This window comes from Nesoenas mayeri, assembly GCF_963082525.1.
Source record: "Nesoenas mayeri genome assembly, chromosome: 1".
NCBI classification, from domain to species: domain Eukaryota; kingdom Metazoa; phylum Chordata; class Aves; order Columbiformes; family Columbidae; genus Nesoenas; species Nesoenas mayeri.
This window is the reverse complement of record NC_137541.1, coordinates 14,552,931-14,574,756: the sequence shown is the minus strand read 5'-3', so window position 1 is coordinate 14,574,756 and position 21,826 is coordinate 14,552,931. Positions and strand designations below refer to the sequence as shown.

Here is a 21,826-nt window from a genome sequence, read left to right as displayed (position 1 = left end):
AAGACAACCCTCTCCTAGACTCCTCTTGCCCACAACGGAAGACTTCAGGTTACAAAGACCTGAGGAGCATTTGCTTTTCCACAGCTGCTCCATTATTGCAGAAGAAGGGGCAGGAGGTTGGACAGAAGCAAAATACGAGGCTGCCAGCCTGTCCTCCTCTCCTCCCTGCTAAAATCTTCCCTGACCTTAGGAGACCTTGTCCTATTTTATTCACACTTCAGCTGCACACAGAGTTCACCATGACAAATAAAGTACTGTAGGGTGGAGGCTGCAGAGGTACAGACTAGCAGGGCAGTACCAGACACATTCTGGCCATGCTCATTGCATGAGATTGATCGCCTAATGAGCTTCTAAAAGGAAGGTGAGGGATTTTCGACTTTTAGCAGTAAACAAAAGAACCTCCCAAGGTTTCAAAGGTAGCTTTTTCCAGACGTTTCAACTCAGAGTATTTGTATTTGATATTGCAAGTAAAACATGTCTAGCTTTCTTCTCAATAAACTTTTCCTTTGTGAAGGATAACCAGAAAAATAAGGAAAATGGAAAGAGTGGCAACTCATCAACTGTTTGTAATAGTTCATTTCAAACCGTTTATTCGGTAGCTCTCTCCCTCTGACGCAGTCTCAATTACTTGATTGAATAATATTCTCTGAAATAGCACATGATGTGCTTGTGTCAAAGAGGCTCTCCACAGAGGCCATCAGCTACCTTTTAAAATCAATGAAATTCATAAATTTGCATCTGGCTTCTCAAGGATAAAATAAAGGAACCTTTTCCCCTGGTACATCTGACCTTCTTATTCTAAGGCCAGCTTGTTTCAAGCCTTCTGCATTTCTGAACGCCAGCATGAAGACGGATAATATCTTTCTTAGAATAGATAGATCTTGAAGTCTATTATATTCCTCTTCTTAAGGATTCTAGCCATAATTCTCCCTTAGTAATTGGGATTTGCACACTGTTACGCACAGTAATGCATATTCTATAATAGCTATTCACTCTGTCATGCTGCCACTGCATTTTTAACAATGCTGATAGCAACCGATGTTATCAAATTCTGCAGACTTTTCAGGCTCTAGGCTTGTTCATGCCTTTTTTTTATTTCACCGTTTCTGAGAAAAAATGTTTTTATTTTTTCCTTTGTGATGCTTCACTCCTGTGACCCTGCCATTCCTCACAGCTGGATCTTGTCAGTTTGCAAATATTGAGTCCACACAGCCTGATCACACCACAGATTCTCTGTTCTGATATGTTTGCTGTCTTTATGTTTGCAAGATCAAAGCTAATGCTGTTTATACCACAGTGCTAAAAAGGTTCACTTCTCAAAAGGTAAAATAACCTCAGTGTTTGAAATCTAGCCTTCTTCTATTCCATGCCTTCTACATCTGATAATATCCATATGTTTCTCCTCTTCCTGGTTTCATTTTCCTATATACCAATTTTCTTCATGAAACTTTTAGAAGGAATTTTTGAAAGAACTCAGCAGCAGCCGTATCCTATGCCAGCGAAGCCCCTTCAGGTACAAGAAAGTAGAACTGTGCCAACACCAGCTGCTTTCCAAACTCCCATTCCCACTTCTCTTTCCCAATGTATGCAACTTCTCAGCTCCCCACATTTCAATAGGTGATATCCTCTTCTTTTAAATTCTCTTCCAGTTTCTTTCTCCCCTCCCATACATATTTTATTCAGTGAAATGGAATTTGTCCTCAAATCGTCTGGATAACTTCATGCATTTCCTTTTATATCTTATTATTCTTTTATTTTAGTGTTTTTCAAACAGTGGACCACAACTCCCAGGATGTTCATAAAAGGCAATTGGGAGAATTATAAGATGCTGAAATTTTTATTACACTCTAAAACAAAGGAAAATATCTGTTCTCCATTCCCAAAACACCTTTATCCTTCAAAACCAAGTTTTGCTATCAAAATCTCAAATCACTCATACAAATAAATGATATACACTTCTTACATGATACATTTTAGTCAGGTTCCCACTGGGATCAAGCCTGATGCAGCTGCGTGATTTTGAGTCAGATGACCAATTTCAGCCAAATCTGACTGATGCTACAAGCCTCCAAGATACTAAACTTCTGCAAGCTTTGTGAAAAAGCTGCTTCCTGGGCAGAGAAAGGATCCCAAATTCTGACCAGTGGAAAGACAAGGATAAGTTTATCCTTTAACAAACGTAGGTGGCAGCTTGAAGACATCAAATCAACAGACAAATAGCTTTCTGCCAGCTATAAGTGCTGTGTCCTTGTCAGCTACACAGATGAAGAGCCCGTGAGGAGTCGGAGAGTTTAGCTGCCAAAGGCAAGGGATGATGGGGTGCAGGAGAGAACCTGTAATGTTGTGGGCAGAGGGTATTTAGGTAAAGAAATTACTTGGAGAGAGGACACTATGGCATAGCATTCCTCCCTCATTTTGACTGTTCAAAGGATACACCTTTTACCTTCATTTTTATAGCCAAAGCATGAAATAAGTGAAAATTTTGACTTCAAATAAAGTAACGAAACCAAATGGCTGCACAGCCTCATCACTCGTTTCACCCACAACCTCCCAATAAAACCTTCAGTTCTTCATCTTTCCAACCTGGCCAGCTGCCTTTCCCACTCCCACTGGGACAGGAGCACTTCCCAAGCCGGTCTGGCAACACCCATTGCAGCTGGGATGACAGCAGCGCAGCCAAGGCCACCACGGGGCACTCCCAAGGACGTGGGAGGCCCAGGGAATCCCTGTTAAATCCAACAGGAAACTTCCTTCTAGAGTTGAATGGACAGAAAATCGTATTGACAGCATGATTTCTCCTCTGGGAAAAAAAGCACATGCACCAGGCCCACTTGAGGTAGGAGATGTCCTTGTAGGCTTGATGATACAGTCTACTTGTTGACAAGCAGGGCTCTGCTTTTTTCTTGCTCCCTGCCCGTCCAGTCGTTTCCAGCACCTGATTTCCACAAGACATGGAGGCAATCCTCATTTTACCATGGTCAGAGGCTCCAGTATCCCGGATTTTTCAGAATTTTCTCCTGCAAGGTCTGACACCCACTACTGCTCACAGACCACTAAATAACCTCAGTTGACCCACCCGGCAGGTGGGGTGGTGGGTGTTAATGCTCATATTAAAGTCAGCATCAATGCTGAAACTCAGTTCAAAAACCTGCTCAATGTTCCTGGACTTGCCATGCTCTCCCTTTGGCCTTGTGTGTGCCTCTTACTTTACAGCTGGAGTACATGTTGGGAACAGAAGCCGGCAGCAGTTCTGGTTAAAGACCTTTGCTTCTGGTGAGCTAGGCTGTGTCCCTTGGAAAGAGGAACCCAATCTTATGTAAAGACTTAAAGTGAAGAAGAAACCACTGTAAAGATAATTAACAAATTAGCTTTACAGGTTAAAAATGTATATACCTCACGGCTGATGCAAATTTGTGTAACTGCGGTTTTGTCAAGTTAAGGAGCACTGCATGACTTGAAGGTGTGTAGGTTCTCATATACCATAATTTGTCAATTTTTAATCTTCTTTTGAAGAACAAGAAAAATCACCCCTTTAGTTCTTCTTTTATTTATTTAAATCAGTCCTGAAAACCCTCCCTACTTTATACTTGAAAGGGCGTCTTGGCAGATGTTTGACCTGGCCAGAGCAGGCACTGGAACCACTGTGAGCAAGGGCAGTCCCGCTTTTTACATACACTTCTTAAGCGCGGCACTGCAGTGAGAGCTCACATGCAAATGCCCATCTAGCAAAGCCTCTAATTTCTCTTCTAAATAACTGTTTTCCATAAACCATAATTTCCATAATTCTCCCATCAGTACAACGCCTCCTACATTTTGATCGCCAGAAAACTTACACTGCATTTGGTGTATTAAAATATAGGCTGCTGAGACAAGCCCGGGTTATTGATTCATCCAAATCTATCTATGGAATTGGCTATCCTTACAACAATTTATTAAACAAATAACTATAATTTATTAAACAAATAATTTTTGTGCCACATGCAAAGTTCAGCAGCCATAAATGTAAATTACTCTCTCAACTAATTGTTAAGGATATCAAGGCTACAAACAAAATCCTTGTCTGACTCCACTAGACACACTGCTCAAACACTGGCACAAGACTGGTGTTTTTCTAGCCTTCAGGAATTTACCCCTACACCAAGATCTGACAAACAGCAATAATAAAGGCTCCAAGAGCATCCAGGTCAAGCCTTTTTATATAAAAGTCACCTGGTCCTGCAGACTGATTTCAAGTATAAAGGCAAACAACACAGCTGCAATGAAGAATTTCATCTCTTCATTCTGAAACAATTCCCTGTTTTAAATGAACTTTTAACTCTGGCATGTAATAACCTCTCTCTCACGGCTGCTTTGGCTCCAAAGATCTAGCAACTGAGTAATATAAAACCAGTTTTAAAAACTGGTTTAAAACAAGTCCAGGGAAAACACGGGGAACCACAGAAAGACTGGTATTTGAACCACATAAATTGGTAAGAATTATGAAAGACAACAGAGTATGTCAGCACCTGCAGAAACATGGCATATTTGTGTGATGAAAGGAAGTAAGGTAAGGCCAACACACACCTACTTCAAGTCATTTTTCACAAAACTACTAGAGTTCTCCAAAGAAGTAAAAAATACTGCATACCATGGAAATCTTCATTAACTAAGCCAGTCCATTTGGATTTCCAAAAGACATTTCATAAATCTGTCATTCATAAGTCTTAAAAAACCTAAACTCCCAGAGGGTAAAAATAAATGTCCTTGCAAGGATAAATAATTAGAAACAGATGGTAGGAGAATACTGTCAATTTTTCAAGCAGAGAGAGGTCAATGGTGGAGTCCTGCAGGGATCTGTGCTGGAACTTGGGAGCTGCTCGCTTATTTATAAATGAGTTGGAAAACAGGGTAAATGATGAGGTGACAAAGTTTGCTGCTGATATTCATTCAAGGTAGCTAAGATAAGGGCTGCCTACGAAGACTTTGCAATACTGACTAGGCAATGAAAAGGCAAATTAAAGTCAATGTAGATAAACAAATAGGAAGTAGTTTCTTTGAGAGGAAAAAAAACTTAACTACAAAAAACGATGTGCTCCAAGGTGGCTATTACCACTTCAGGCCTGAGATCTTGGGGTTATAATAGGTGGTTCTGTGAAAACATCAGCCCACTGTTCACTAACAGTGCAAAAGTGAGTATTAGAAATTACTAGGAAAGGAACAAAGAGTGAAGGAGAGAATATTATTATGCCACTGTGTAAATGGCTGGTTTGTCTGTCTTGAATATTGTGTGTAGTTCAGATCCCACGGCCCCTGAAAGGATCCAGTAGACTGGAAATGGCTGTGGGCAGGGCAGCAGGGATCATCACAGGCATGGTACAAACTAATGTCTACGGAATCACTAAGAAGCCAAAGATTCATCAGATCTCAAAACCAGGTAATTGAGGGGATATAGTGAAAGTGTAACCAGCACCAGTACAAGGAAGGTGTCTGAGAGTGCCAGGTTCTCAGCCTCTTTCAATACACAACTTGGGGCGAACAAATGAAATGGGCAGGTACCAGGTTTAAAACACAAAAAAACCCTACTGAATCTTCACATGAAATACATTTAGCCGTGGAACTCCTTGCTCTGGGGCACTGTAAACACTAGAAGTTTATACAGGTTCAAAAAGTGACCAAAGTTGTAAAAAGAAATTCCAGCAAGAGCTTTTAAATGTCAAGATTTATCTTGGGAAATCTCTGAACACAAGTGCTGGAGGACAGAGAGCACCGAGGGCAAAATGAGCTTTCGCCACTCTGATGCTTCTGCGGGCTCACGTTAGAGACCACTGTTGGAGACCACTGGACTAGATGGGCCTGTGGTTTGGCAAAGTACAGAGGTTTTATTATATGTTGTTTCTTTCAATTGCCCTACTATTGTGGGCATGGGCTTAGGTATCTCCTGAAAAACATACAGATTTGTTTCACCCTCTTTGTCCGTGTGATATTTCTATGCATTTCTTTTGCTTTCTCTACTGTTCTCTTTCCTGTAACTTGCAACATCCTAGTAAAGAAAAAAGTAATGACAAATGTCTAATAGTTAAAAAAAATCCCAAGGACAGAACCAAAGGGTTTAATTTATTTAACTCATAAAGGCATAAATCTCAAGAAATATTTTTATTTGTAAGGTTTCTTGCAAACTTCAGATGTAGGGTAGTAAAGAGCAATAAGACCTCATTTGTGATGCTTTCACAAAGTGTTTGTGTTCATGCAGCTGCTCAAATTAGGTAAGTGTATGTATAAGTGTTTGTACATTTAATTTTGAAATTGTAGAAGAGGTGGTTAGGGGATGGAGAATGAGGCTGCCAATACTGGCTCTCAAGATATCAAGTGTACACTGACAGCATTATGCACATGCAACAAAAAAAGCAGTCTAAGCCAAGCAAAATCTTAAAGGGCTCCAATGTATGTTGTCCTCATGTACACAAAAGAAATAGCTTTTTCCTAGGATTTTTCTGCTTAATCATGTCATAGATGTGATTAGGCGGCAACAAGGATTGAAAATGCATGTGTCCAAGATATTGTTTATCTTTTCCTTATTTAAAAAACACCTCTTCAAAACAAGAGCTATATGATGCTGACAATTTATAATGGCTCATGCAGGACAGAATGTGATCAAAATCTTTCTTTTAAAAAAATTACTTCCTAAGCTTTTGTTTCCAATCCTAAATCAAGCATGAGTCCATGTCAAAAAACTGCTTCTAAGGAGATTTAAATTACAGCAATTTTAAGTATTATTATATGATCTAACTAAATACTAACACTACTAAAGTACATAATAGCAGACAAAATCATAGCTATACTCACATACGTATTTGTTTTACTACTTCAGGTTCAATTTTGTTCCTGTACTACACAGAACTATATGCATATGTAGATGACATTACTATATACTTATTTGTGAGATAAGCATCTTTAGCTTATTATTACCTATTACTTATACTCTCAAACCAGTAAGATAATAACAGAAATAGGTCATATAGCTCATAGAAAACCTATCAGAATTCATAATAACTCTCCTGTCCTTCACATTTTATTCCAAGTTATCCTTCTGTCCCACCACCACTGCTGTCTTCTTCAAAGGGTGCAACCCAAAGCAATATGGATTTTCTGCTCTTGTCTCTCCCTTTGAAGAAACTTTTTGAGGTAATACAGAAATGAACAGTCAGGTAAATGCTGAATTAAGGTACAATTTATGTACAAACCAGGAGAGATGGCCAACAGCCACTTAGCTATACATGTATTCCCCTCGTATTTTAATTTTGGAGAGAAGCAGTCTGAGAAGTGATTCTCCTGCTGATGTAAAACTCCTTTTGCTGACTTTCAATGCCAACAGTGCATCTACCAGCTATGGGGATGACAAAATTCTGTGTTATTTTGCCTGAAAAACGTATCTTCAGTGTCACCTGCACATGTGCAGCGTGGTTTAGACTGGTTGGGCTCCTGTAGATCATCTGCATGCAGTGGTTTCTAAACATTATTATACACCTATGCAGAAATGCAGTAAACAGATTCATTTTTATCTACCTTGCACTAACTTCTGTTGGCATGAAGCAGTGGAATCACATAAATAAAGCACCATTACCTCTGATGTTGGAAAGTGTAAGAGATTTGGAAATTGTGCTGTCCTACTGCATACTGGACATGAACAAAACAGGCTGAGGATGCACCAAAGCAGTGAATATCCATGCCCCCTTTTACCAGCAAGAGCCATAAGGAGAGGAGACAGCTGAAAGCAAAAGTCCTTAATGGAGCAAAGGAGATATCAGTGGTGCAAAGACGAAACAGTTTGCTCAGCCTGGAGTCAAGCGACATGACTGTGTACATTTAATAAGACCATATCAGAATGCATGTTACTGAACTGACGAAGCAGCCACCAGCATCAAAGAGGATTCCCAATGTAGAGATAATGAGCCCAAACCCAGCCTCACTGGAAAAATCTACCAGCCTCAAGTGACTGCAGACCAATCCTCAAGTGATAACGAAAGAAACCGTACAGAAACCTAAGTGATGGAAACAGCTTAAATATATATATAACATACATAAAAACAGCATCGCAGAAAGAACTGGTCAAAGGTCCTTCATACAAACCAGAAATTTCCACTAAACCTCATGGACAAGGTGGCAAATTTAATAATACTGAAGCTGCTCAGCAAACAACTCAGAAGAATTATTGCTCAGAAACTGAAATGAATGTAGGTCAATTAAGGGGACTGAAAGTGTGATTGTGAGCCCATTTTGGAGACATTTTGCTCTATTTCCCTAAAAGCATATTCCTGCAAAGCCCAGATTTCTCCATTTCAAGGTTTATCAGGAGGACAAGTAGAAATATGCTTTTATTTTAGACTATTTTTTTCCAAATTATTGAAGAATTCATCTTTTCTATCTCACTAAAGCTGATTTTATTACTATCTCAACTCTACAGACCATTATTTTCTCCTCTTCTGCCTCCCAGCTGCACACAAATCACCAGTTCTCTACTAATTCAGAGGAAAAGCAGCATTGGAAACGCAAAAAGGGATGTCCTGGTGTTCTCCCTCTTTCTTATCACGCGCTTTCTCCAGGGAGACACTGGATGTGATGGAGAAAGTCAAATGAAGTCAGGAGACCTCCTCAGTCAAAACCAGCAGCTCAAATGAATTTTTTGTCTTTACACTCCTAACATACAGAGGAAAATGAACCTTGTGAACAGGGGGAACAGTCCCTAACCAAAACTCGTGCATACAACATCCAGCGACCTCAGCTGCCCTTCCAGTTGGCCAACAGAAGACCCCGCCACTCTCTCCTGCCGAACCGAAGTGGGCTCTGCCTTGCCCAGATGGAAACCTGGCCTCAGGACTAACCTTCAACAGGCTGGCAGTTGCCTTCACCCCCTGTTGCCCACTCGAGGCGCCCCCGTGGTCCTCACTGCCATTTTCTCCTGACCTTTAGCGACAGACCAAGAGCTGGAGGACACCCCGGGGCTGCCCGCCAGCCCTCCCTGGGGCTGGCTGATGCTCACGGGTTGGTACACAGGCGGAAACCGGACAATTTATCTGGGCTCTCCCGCTCCTCGGGGGCAGCGAGGAGCCAGAGCTGAGCCTGACCTCGGCCCACGCCCGGTACCACGCGGGCGGTGGCCGCCCCGGGGCAGGTACCGGCACCGCTCCGCAACGCGGCCGATGCGTCCCGGGCTCCCCGAGCACCGCTTCCCCGCCCGCCCCGGCGGGAGCCCCGGGCCCGCGCTGGCCCCTCTTAAGCCGCCGCTCCCCTTACGCCCTCCCGGCCCGGGCGGCTGCAGGCACCGCGAGTTTCTCCGGAGCCGCCCGTGCCCCCCGCGGGGCCGGGGAGGGCAGGGCCGGGCTGGGCGGCGCGGAGCCCCCCCCAGGGCCGGAGCCGCTGTCCCCACTCACCCGAGGTCAGCTGCATCCAGGCACAGATCTTGTAGACAGTGGCTGTGTTGCAGAAGAAGAAGAGGATGAAGCAGACGATGCAGGCGATGATGAGCATCATCGAGAGCCCGATGAAGAAGGAGGCAGCTTTGAAAGCTCCCGAGGGCAGGCTGGAGAAGTCCGTGAAGCTGCCCCGGCAGGTGAGTTCCCGGCTGAAGCCGTTGCCGATGCAGTAGTGGAAGAGCCCGAAGTAGCCCGCCTGCGGGGTGTCCACGCCGTCCCCGATCCAGTAGGGCTGGATGAAGCACACCACGTTGACGATGGCAAAGCAGATGGTGAAGATGGCCCAGAGCACGCCGATGGCCCGCGAGTTCCGCACGTAGTTGGTGTGATAGATCTTGGCCGCCTCCTGAGCCGGGAGCATCCCCGCTGCTGCCGCTCCTGACGAGCCTGCTCCTGTCGCCGCCGTCCCTGCAGCCGCTCCGGGCATCCTCGCCGAGAAGATCCCCCCTCCCCTTCCTCCTCCTCCTTCTCCTCCTCCTCCTCCCCGCTCGCTCGCTCGACGCGACGCGCTCTGCCGCCGCCGCTGTGCGGAGAGCCGACGAGCCCCTCCGCCGGGCTTCAGCGGCTCCGCGCCAGCAGCAGCAGCAGCAGCGGCCGCGGCGGCAGCACCAACATGGCCCGCCGCCGCCTATCGGGGCTCAGCGCTGCCGGCCGCCGCGCACCGCCCGCCCCGCAGCCCGCCCTCCCGCCGCCGCCGCCGCCGCCGCCCGTGGCTCCTCGCAGAGCGCCAACCGCCACAGCGCCCGCCGCGGGGCCGGGGCCGGAGCCGCCCTGCGCAACCTCCGCCCGCCGTGGGGGGTGAGGGGCGCACGGCCAAGGCGACGTCCGTGAGGGGAGGCGGCGGGGAGCCGTTGGCGCCTTTGTCCGGACGGGGAGCCCCGTGGGCGGCGGGAGCGCTGCAGCAGGGTCTCCCCTCAGCGCCGTGGGCGGCGGGAGCGCTGCAGCGGGGTCTCCCCTCAGCGCCGTGGGCGGCGGGAGCGCTGCAGCGGGGTCTCCCCTCAGCGCCGTGGGCGGCGGGAGCGCTGCAGTGGGGTCTCCCCTCAGCCCCGTGGGCGGCGGGAGCGCTGCAGCCGGGTCTCCCCTCAGCCCCGCCGCCGGCAGATACCGCGCGGCGCTCCCGGCCGGGCAACGGCTGCCTGGCTGAGCTGCTCCCGCTGCCGGTGTCCTGAGAGACACGTTCAAGGGATTTTAAAGTTTAAAACCTGTGTTGGGGTTTCTTTCAAAAACCTGTGTGATCCGTTCCCTCACAAAACATCCGTCTGCCTCCAGCCGGGGCTGTGACTGCTAAGTCCCCTGTGGCGAGTCCCGCCTGAAGCAAACTGGCGCCAGGGGAGGTCTTGGGGCTGGGGAATTTGGAAATCAGGGGCTGCTCCTCACCTTGTGAGGCGGGATGGCGGCCGAGGAGAAGACTACCGCCGTGAACGCAGAGCGGCTGTGGGGCCACGTTGGCTTGTCTGGGCGCGGGTGGGTGAGGTGGCACCGGGGGAGAAGGGCAGCTCCTCTCCGGTCAAGTGGCTTTGGCCTGGCACTCGGTGGGTTGAGCATGTTGGCGTGCAGCAGTGATTAGCATATATTAATGGGCAATTAGCATCTGGTAATAATCATTCCCATGCCAGTGACACTTAGATTTGCAGTCCCGACCTATGCGTTGAGCCCGAGTTAATAACAGTAATCGAAGGCACATACATCAGCGCTCTGTTGTCCTCTCCTGGGACGCGCTCGCAGCCGGAGCCGAGGGAGGCTGGTGAGAGCCCGAGCCGCAGCAGCCTGCTGCGCCGTGCCGGCAGAGGGCCGCACGCAGTTAAATATTGGCGCTCCTCCTGGCATTCATTAAAAAAAAGAAAAAAAAAAAATCATTTGCTTAAGACGAAGTTCGATTTCTGCCCCATGACTGCCAAAAAACACGCTCAGCCCGGTGTAGTGAGCACGCCAGCTCTTCCCAAGTTTGCCATGGAGGGGCTAAGAAGGGACAGCACCTGCTGCAAGGTTTTTGGGCTGTCACACTCATGTTGGTGGCAGAGTCAGAGCTTTGAAAGCTATTACTGGAAGGTGGGAGCACAGGAGGAGCTCCCTCAGTGTGGTCACACAGTTACTGCCCTGCACGCAGGAGCGCTCCCCTCTTAGAGGGCAGCAGAGTGGCACACATGGCATGGGCTTGCTCAGACACAGGCAGTGTGGACCCCAAATACTCTTGCTTGACTGTCTTAGGAAGGTGGGTCCAAGGAATGCAAGGTACAGCTGAAGTTCTTGGAGATTTGGTTCCTACTGAGCATGCTGTGTTCAATGCTGATGGAGGTGCCTGTGTGTGCTCCGCTGCCTCATTTTGCTTCTACTGCAGTTGCTGCATGAGACCAGAGTGCTCATACACCACCTTCAGAAATTAACTGAACTTGCTCCAGCCTTAAGTGGCAGGAGTGATGGTCTTTCCCTTCAGCGCGCAGTTCTGTTTTCTCCAGGCTGAGGCTGGCTGGGCCCCAGGGCTCAACGTGGGACATCTGTGCTTCCTGTCCCCTAAAGGGCCGTCAAGTATGGAAATGAAGACAATATGAGCCATACCTAGAAGGCAGAAGACCTGAAGTGGCCTGAGACAAACAATTGAGGGATGGAGGCTGGAGTGAGGGTTGGGCAAAAAGTTCTGAGAGTTCAAAAAGAAAGGAGGTAGTGGGGAGGGGGTCTGGGGCAAATGAGAGGTTTAGGGTTAGGAGTGCCTGTGAATGTGGACATAAGATGAAACCTGGAATTGGTATGGCAGTAGGAAGAGATTTGGACCTGGGAAGCAGCTGGGAGAAGAGAAATGAGGTGTTCTGCAGAAGAGATGGGCCAAGGGAGTCGGGAAGGCAGAAATACTGAGCTTGCAGAAGCTGCAGGAGGAGAGTCAGACGGCGATAAGGAGGGGAATGTGGGAGCCAGTCTGGGCAAGAAGGGGAAAGGCCAGAAACGGGAAGAAATTAGGATTCTGCTCACGAGCTGAGTAAAAGAGTGTGGGAAATAAGACATGGTTGCCTGTGTGCTGGCAGTGTCTAGTTTGGTTGTCCCAGGATGTCCTCTCTAGCCTTCAGCACCAAAAGGGCACAAATTTCCCACAAAGTATAAGTGATACCCACTAGTCCTTCAGTTTAGTGTATTGAAAATGAGAAAGTGGTACTGGATGTCTACTTTTCAAGGTACCTGAATCACTCCGGTTGTGTCCCTCTCTAGAGCTTTGAATTCTCTGGTCTCACTCTGTGGTATCAGAAATTTCTTCAGAATACCTAAAGACAGGCTCAGGAGGCTTTTTCATGGTTCTTACCTCAATTATTTGCGTGCTTCACAGTCTCATATCATGTCTCCAGGAGACAAAAGGTGGGTATATTCTGGACAGAACAGTTAAAAGGCAGCTTGGACCTCATTTCTCAAAGCAGAGCTCCTGTGGATTTTGGTTGCAACAGTTCTGCAAACGAAGCCTCAGAAGGAGCCATACCAAGTTGCTGCTCATCTATAAAAAGCTCTGAGCATCTGGCCTGGCATCACAGAAGAATTTTGTGGCAGAAGCAGAGATAGTCTCCAGCTTTTCAGGACAGCTTTCATCATCTTAATCCTCAGAAGATTATACTTTCTCTCCAACAACCTGTTGTACCTCCACTGTTTTTCTCCCTATGAATTAACTGGGTCCCAGCCCTGTGGCTGCCATCTAGTCTCATCTAAAAAGGTTGGAGTCTTAAGCCAGGATTTTCACCAAAAGCTTCTTCAACAGCTGAAATAAGATTCTCATCATCCTGATCTTCCTGGACAGCAGATGCTGTCTCATGCACCTGATAAGGCAGGATCTTGTTTACCAATTAGCATGTGAGCATGCAACACGCAACAAAGGGGTTGGAAATCAAGTGGCATTGACAGCTCTTTTTTTGGCACATCCTGTTCAGTACTGGATTTTACAACCATAATATTGTTTTTAAAAACATTTTTGTGTGCATGCATGGTTAACATAGGCAAGTTTAAAGATAATTTATATAATCTTTTAAAGTATACTTCGTGCCCCAAATTGGCCTGGACCATACTATTGACCATTTTATCTAATCACAAATGTACTTGTTTTTTGTATATACAGATCATTACACAAAACACAAAATAAAAGCTTATTATTTGGCTAATGTCTCTAATCACAGATTTCTCTTTGGAACTTGTCAATTATTTGCAGTGGTAGGGGAGCAGCGTAGAACTGCTTAAACATTTTGTTTGGAGCACTGTGGAGAAGGGCTGTATGTTGTGTGGGGAACACTCGTACACATGGTGGCTAAGAACAACGGATGAATGCAGTTGTTGAGCCGTGGGCAATGTCTCGCAAGAAATCCACATCTGGGAATTCATTGATATTCATGTGGTGGGAAACTAAGAGAAAGATAGTGGAATGTAGGAGTGAATGCATGGTTGAGGAAGAATGAGTGAGAGGACTTACACAGAAAAGGAGCCTATGAGGAGGGAGAGGGATAGTAGGAATTTATGTGTTAATTAATAAATAGCAATAAAGGTGTCTAATAATGAATGATCACTTTTATGGGGCTAGACCCTGTTAGGGTCACAGTCAAGGAGACTAGGAAAAACTACTGAGCACAGAAAAACATGCTCACACGGACACAAAATAACTTCCATGGGAGGGAGATGCCCCATTTAGGCACATGACTACATCTCGCCCACTCCCCTGAGCAGTTTTCCCCATCCAGCCCTGTTGAAATGCAGCTCTGCCTCAGAGACTTTTGTTAACCTGCTTCACAGAGGGGTCTAGCTGCCAGATAGCTTTTCATATCCGTAGCTGTGTGTAAGTGTGCGTGAACTGCTTCACTTCTCTGGGACTTTCCTCCCAGGTTCCTGTGGTATCACTCACTGGCTATCATGTTCACCCAATGTCTATCAGCAACTGGTAATTTCACTCTGAGCCCACTTAAATATCTACGTATAACTATTATAACCTTGTAACACAACTGATATAGATATGTTCAAAGAACAAACTCATCCAATTTGGACTGGTCTAAATCCTGAGGCTGGAAGAGGAACAAGGCAAGTTACAGTAATCTTGAGGCACTCTAGCTTGTGTCCAGCCCTGTGCAAGAATATGTGGGGCACGCAAAGCAGAAGCTGAAAAAGCAGAAAGTCTACGCTCTGCTCCCCACTTTGCTGGGCTTGGTGTGAGCTGAAGCTGGGACAACGTTAGAGGTCAAGCAGGGATTTTTATGCCATTTCTTTGATGACCAAGAGGCAGTTTGGGGCTTGATTACAGCTTAACTGGGTGCCAGCACTGGTAGGTAGCACCTTGATGCATGTGTCACTCTGGATCAATCTTTCCCTTGTCCCACAGTGTCTGGAGCTGGCTGCAAGCAGTCGCTGGTGTGTTTACCGGGAGCAGCAGAGTGATTCCCTCTGAGCCGGAGACTGGAGACCGGGGTGATGGAGCAAGCACCGGGAGCCCAGGCTGCCCTGCTGTGCAGCCCCATCACCATGGCAACCTGCAGCCTCGCCACTCATGAGCTCTTGCTGTCTATCAAAAAGCATTAACTTTTACATTATGTCTTTTTTATTATAGTTTCTGCACATTTTGGCTTTCTTTCCCCCAGGGGCCCCGGCTGCACTGGTGAAATATTCCTTCTCGGGGAGTGGGAAATGGCATTTCTTTCTATTTCTGTAGTGTTTACAGCTGTGGGAGAGGCACAGCAAAGGGCTGGCTAGAATTACTGCTAGCAGTGTCAGTGAAACTGCTACTGTCATCACTGTTTCAGCCAGAAATGGTCTAGTTTAGGCCTGCCTTAAAAATTAATAAGTAGTTTAGAAGATTTGCCCACCTTCTCTTGAACTTGGTCCTGCTCTTGTTGGTGATAGCAGAGGGGGAGTCCTATAGGGACTAAAGTGGGTAAGAGCTGGGAAGCAGAGTGTGGCCATGCTGGAGCCACATCCCAAGCAGGACTGGATATCTCAAAGAACTGGGAAGTGGGGGGCAATCATGAGGAAAATGTTACGTATTTCAAAGGCTACCTTGAGCCAAGGCAGCTGGCAGAGCTGGCAGCAAGGCAGGGTGGACAGAGAGGGGCTGGTGAGAGAGTGACGGTCAGGCAAGGGCAAGGGCTGCAGTGAAGGGTAAAGGATGTGGGGAAGGTGAGAAATGCCTGGGTTGTGTGTGGAAGCAAAGACTGGAAGGAAGATCCCACCACTTTTTGAAAGAAAGAAAAACATGGAAAATTGACTAAGTAGCAGGATTCCCAGTGACAGCAGAAGATTGGACTTCATAACCCAGGATAGGTTCACCTGAGAAAAAGCAGGATGAACAGTGACTGTTGGAGGAGGAAGCAGGTGGGGAGTACAGACAAACCTGATGACGTAAGTTCAGGCAAAGTGGCAACATAGCTATTGAGATCCATGGCGAAGAAGAAAAGATCTTGGTGCCCTCTGACACACAACTCAGCTAAGACCTGCTTCAGTTTCCTTCCCTCAGCCTCTCTAACTTGGAGTTGCAGAACAACACTGAAACACACTGATTAAACTTTATGGGCCACTTGGGAGCTTGGAATCTAAACTTTCCAGTCCTGCCCACTAAGAAAAGCTTGCTCTCGAAGCCTGCTGAGCTATCTTACAACATCAAGGGCATTCTGCATGGCCCAGTGCAGCATCTTGCAATCCAGGGCTTCTCTGAGCAAGTCATCTCGCTCCCGACAGCAAGCACACGGTGCGGTGCTCTGCCTTGCTAGCAGAGCCTGCTTGTCAGTGCTGCTTAATTAACCCAGACAGAGCTTTCAGGTGTCTCACTGTGTTGTGCCATTCAGACACACCATCAGAGACTCCTCCCGAAATGATCGAAATTTCCCCTCTCTTGCTGTGGCAGCTGTTTGCCAGAGGGTCAGTAGATCCAATACGAAAGGCACTGTGAAATACCGTGCTCCAGGCCATATACTGTACATCTTCAAAGATAGCTGTGCAGTTAAGGCCGGTGTCTAGACATGTTTTTCACGTAATAAAAGTTTAGTAAAGATATGTCTCCTAGACTGGAATTCACATGGAGAAGGACTTCTATTTCTCTAGACCAGCCTACTTTAAGATAAGTACGTAAACTCTTCTGCCAACAAGGTGCACTTAGACTTTCTTTCCAGACCCCCAAGCTACAACTTTACTACCATGAACATTGTCATTTGAATAAGAACTATACAATGCTAAACATAATATTGATGAGGCTTTCAAAAATTGTACCTGCCGGTGCTGAAGTCCCATCTCTGCCCTTAGCAAGGAAATATTACTGCAGTCAGGATGTGACTTACTGTGTTTTCAGGTAATTTTTTTCACAGTGGAGAATAACTAAAAATATTTTACCTCATGCTGGACAAAAAATGATCCTTCAAATATTCACATTCTAATCCAGTTAAATATCTGATACATTTATTTCCAAACATTTCTTCCTGAGAGGTTAAACAACAGACCAGTGAGGATTTAGCAAGAGAAGGACCTTCTGATCTCCAGTAAGTCAGAAGCTGGCCAGTTCCTTTACCCTAGTGACAAACCAATTAAGATGCTGAGGAGTGTATGTGCTTTTTCTAATTTTAGAACTATACTACAGGGACGCAGAAGTAGGTGATATTAACTGCTCTGACATTGGTCTGCAAGAATCATAGTCATCCTGCAATTTAATATATTTTCAGGAAAAGCAGGAAAATTAACACTCTTCCAGTGTAGGTATTAGGGACTATGCAGGGCCTGATCAATACTTGGATAGAGGAACCTGCAAGGGAAGCTTGGGAGCTGCAGAGTGATTTTGATGCTGCACAAGATGATATTCTAGCATGAAATAAGCATTCATCCTGGCATTACACAACACAGCACAACTAAGTCTGCTGTGTTTCCAGGAGGATTTATGGTAAAATGTTTAAACATACCAAAGTGACCTGCCAGTAAATCAGCATCTTGATCTGGAGCAGATCGGGGAAGGAGATTAAATAGAAATTTCCCTCTTTCAGAGTATCTTTGTGGCATGATGCAGTGCCATTCAGGGATATTACAGCTACCACAAGCAGTGTGGTCACATTGGCTAGATGCCAATGTGATTAATTAGCCCTCATGACAAACAGGTTACACTAACCTGGGCACAGCATCATGCTTATGTACTTAACTGCTTAAGTCTCCAGAGTGCTTGCAGCTCACTTAGGTAAATATAATCTACTGATTTAGTAAGCACATAACCTATTTCATTGTTGAAGCCATTAATAACAGTATTGACCAACACCAAAACCAAGGCAGACTCTTATGGAATTGCTAAAGATACGCACATTCAATATATCAGTGAGCTACAAGTAGTTACTCTTCAAAGTGTTCCTTGCCATCTACCTATGCATTTGCCTTTCAGGAGCTTTACCTAAACAACCTTTCCTCATCTGGCTGTGAAAACATTACATAAGAGGGCATTAAAAGCCTTAAAAGTCAAGATATAGGACTCTTTTATCTTTGTCTCTATCTACAAGGCAAGTTATCTGGTGATATAACAGAATAAATTAAATTTGACAAGATTGTTCCTTGATAAATCAATGTTAGGTGTTACTCATGCCTGTTTTACCTTCCATGTGTTCATAAAAAAACATCATTTATTTCCATAGTATTCTAGGAATTAAAGCCTGGCAGACCAACTCCTTTAGTTCTGTTCCCCATGTTCATACTCCTCCCTCACCCTTTTCTAAACACAGACACTATATTTGTCTTTTTATAATCTTTTTAATATTCTAAAACTACTCATCCCCCATGCATACCATATTATCTCAGCCTCTTGCCTGAAGATTTTCAATGCCCTCAGTAATTACCATGGACTTCTCTGTTCAGCAAACCCCTCTAAGTGGTCTTCAACCTGTTCCTATGCCTATTCTTATTCCATACCTGGAGTTTTACCCCTTTATAGTGATGCTAAAGGTGCTGATCAAATTTAATATCCATGATAAAGAAAAATATCTCACCAAATTTCTGTCTTTGTGTCATCTGTTATAAATTTTCCCTTTACACTGAGAAGTAAAGCAATGCTTTCTGTAGTCTCTTGATCTTTCTCCTGATGCTAACAGACTTCTGGAATGCCTCCTTGTTTTTAGCCCCAGGCTGTCATTTGAATAAATGTTTACTTCACGTGTACTGCCGAAATGATCTTTGGCTCAAAAATGTCCCTAAACTAATTTTTCATCTTAATGGTGGTACCAAGGTAAACAGCTGTTGACTGGAGCCAACATTTACATAGCTGTGGAAAAAGTAGCAAGATTTTCACAGTGGGAAATTGGCAATATCACACACTCTTTGCATAAAATAAGTGTACCTACAATGATGGGGAAAATACATGCAGATGGCCACTGAAATGAAGAGGCTAATGAAGCCAATGAGTAGTAAACAATAGCAGTTTACACAGTATATGTTTTAGCCAACATACTTCTTGCCAGTTGAATGGCAACAGGAGGGAAGGGCAATCGCATTCTAATTTCATTGAAGAATGCAGTACTGCATTTTGTAACATCTTGTCCAAAATATTCAGAGTGACTTGGATGGGCTCATTACAATGTGTACTGAAAACCATTTCAAAGACAATGAAAATAATCAAAACCAACATTTAACCAAGGAGAAATATTTAGTCGCATACCCAGTGGAATCTTCTAGATACAATTTTAATTAATAGCTTCATTATCTGAAAGAGGCAATAAACATCATGTTAATGAAACTTACAGTAGAGGCTAACTAGTTGTAATCATCATCACTAACAGTAGAAAAAATTAAGGGGAATTTATGTGAATGAAAGTATCAGAAAATATCATCTGGGGAAAACCACGAGTTACTATATCTGGTAAAAGTGTCTTCATAAAAGAGGAGAAAACTGTGAAGAGTTGTGTGTTGGAAGAGAGGCACTTATTTGTAGTGAATAGAGTTGTGAGAATAATTGATTTTTCTGTTAGGTGGCCAAACTGAAAATAAATTAGGGAAAACTAATATCCAGTGAGATACATTGCTCACTTTTCACACATTTTTACCATTTATTAACACTAAACTTAGATCAATTTTACAATGAAGCAGTATTAGATAACAAAACAAAGGCAATTTCATTTTTAATATATTGAAACAGAGCACTTCTGGTTTGTTTTGCTTGTTGGGTATTTTTTCCGCTGGTACTATTACTCAAAATGAATTTCTCAACATGCGAATTGATTTTTGATTCATAATGTGTCTTTTTGAGAAATGAATACAATAGACTCATTTGCAAAACACAGGTTTTAACAATTCACCCAGAATGCCCTGCCTCTACACCAAAACTTTGTGGTTGGTCTTTAGGGTATGTATTTAGGAAAACATCTCACAGTTTAGGAGCTCTCCTTGTCAAGCTACAAATCCCATTTGCTCTCAAGAAAGTCCTGCAGAAGTCTCTGTGGGCTGGAGCCCTCACCTGGCAGCACTGAATCACAGAATCACAGACTGTCAGGGATTGGAAGGGACCTTGAAAGATCATCTGGTCCAATCCCCCTGCTGGAGCAGGAACACCCAGATGAGGTTACACAGGAATGTGTCCAGGCAGGTTTTGAATGTCTCCAGAGAAGGAGACTCCACAACCTCCCTGGGCAGCCTGTTCCAGGCTCTGTCACCCTTACAGTGAAGACATTTCCCCTCATATTTAAGTGGAACCTCTTGTGTTCCAGTTTGAACCCATTGCCCCTTGTCCTATCATTGGTTGTCACTGAGAAGACCTTGGCTCCATCCTCATGACACTCACCCTTTCCATATTTATAAACATGAATGAGTTCACTCCTCAGTCTCTTCTTCTCCAAGCTAAAGAGCCCCAGCTCCCTCAGCCTTTCCTCATAAGGGAGATGCTTCACTCCCTTCATCATCTTTGTTGCCCTGCACTGGACTCTCTCCAGCAGTTCCCTGTCCTTCTGGAACTGAGGGGGCCAGAACCGGACACAATACTCCAGGTGTGGTCTCACCAGGGCAGAGTAGAGGGGAAGGAGAACCTCTCTGGACCTACTAAACACCCCCCTTCTAATACACCCCAGGATGCCGTTGGCCCTCTTGTCCACAAGTGCACAGTGCTGGCTCATGGCCCACTGCCTTGGTCAATGCCAGCCACCAGGGATGGAGAAGATGGGGCAAAGTAGTCAAGGGCCATTATCATAATGAAGCTCTTCCCTGCTGTAACAGGGAGGTTTTTAGGGCAGAGCCACGCAGGATGTTTCTCTGTGGAAGTCCACGGTGGGCAGAGGCCAGAGCTGGCCCTTGCTCTCAGCCCACAGCATCTCTGTCCCTGCCACCACCATGGGAAATGCCCTGGCCGTGGAGATGTTAAAGGCTGGTGTGCCTGGGCTAGGGAGACCCCACAAAGGGAGATTGCCTTCAAGCTTTGGCTGTTTCCAATGTTGCAGCTCATAAATGAAAACAATTCTGAGTAAGAAATGATGTAGTTGTTTCCTTTGCAGTGTTCCGTGCTGTGCCTGGCCCGAGGCCCCCAGAGCTAAGGATGGTAGCTTGTCAGAAGCTAAATGTGGATCTTGAAATCAAGATGCTATACTGGAATATTAGGTTTGTTTTGCAGATTTACTTGTCCAGAAAAGTGTCTAGGGACAGCCTGTGACAAGACCCCAAACAAGATTTAGGATCTCATATAATGGTAATTATTTGTCAAGATTCAGCCTCTAGGTATTAGATTTTGTTGTACTTTTGTCTAATAGATGACAGAACTGTAATGTATCAGATGCTATCTTCTTCACACATATGTACCGATAGACCTTGATTGAGTTACTTCTTCCTCTTTCAAAAAATCAAGCTCCCAGAGATGCTTTATTACTGTAATATGCACTTCACAGATTCTGGATTACTCATCCATCTCATTTCTGAACCTCTGCCAATTTATCAATAATCATTTGACTTTTGAGATGGAAGAAGCATTCAAGCTGGCCCACAGCATCATTAACTAGGAAACACAGAATGAATGACAAAGAAAGTGAAGTGCCTGGCCCCAGGACCACTCACCTGTTTGGTAATGTGGTGGATGCTCTTGGACCTGCTCAGACCAAGGACTCGGTTTCAGCAAGGCTCAGCTGTTCTCGCTTCCCGGTCCAGCCCTGCAGGAGCAGTCTAGCAGGAGTGCTTTCCTTCAGCTGATCGATCGTCGTGACCCACAAATACCTTCAGTCCTGTTTATCCTAATTCAATGATCCGGTCATCACAGACAGAACTACAGTTTGGGTTTACAGACACGTTAACTTTTGTCTAACTCTGTTAAAACAAGTCATATAAAAACCCATCTCTGTCAAAGGCAGCAAGAATCTTGTCATTTGCTGCAGTAGGGTTTTCTTTGTTTGATTTTTTCCCTCCCTTCAATATGCATTGAGTGTATAGAGTGGTCCAGAATT

General features: G+C 45.1%; 1 protein-coding gene across 1 annotated transcript in view; it reads right to left on the bottom strand.

Moving 5' to 3' along the window:
- LHFPL3 (LHFPL tetraspan subfamily member 3) overlaps positions 1-9,876 on the bottom strand; it is a gene marked incomplete at both ends in the record, with an annotated part of 167,873 nt that extends 157,997 nt beyond the window's left edge. Inside the window, one exon of the mRNA XM_080363315.1 lies at positions 9,408-9,876. Coding sequence (XP_080219441.1) covers positions 9,408-9,876 — 469 coding nt within the window. The remainder of the gene's footprint in view (positions 1-9,407) is intronic.
- Positions 9,877-21,826: the final 11,950 nt, after the last annotated feature.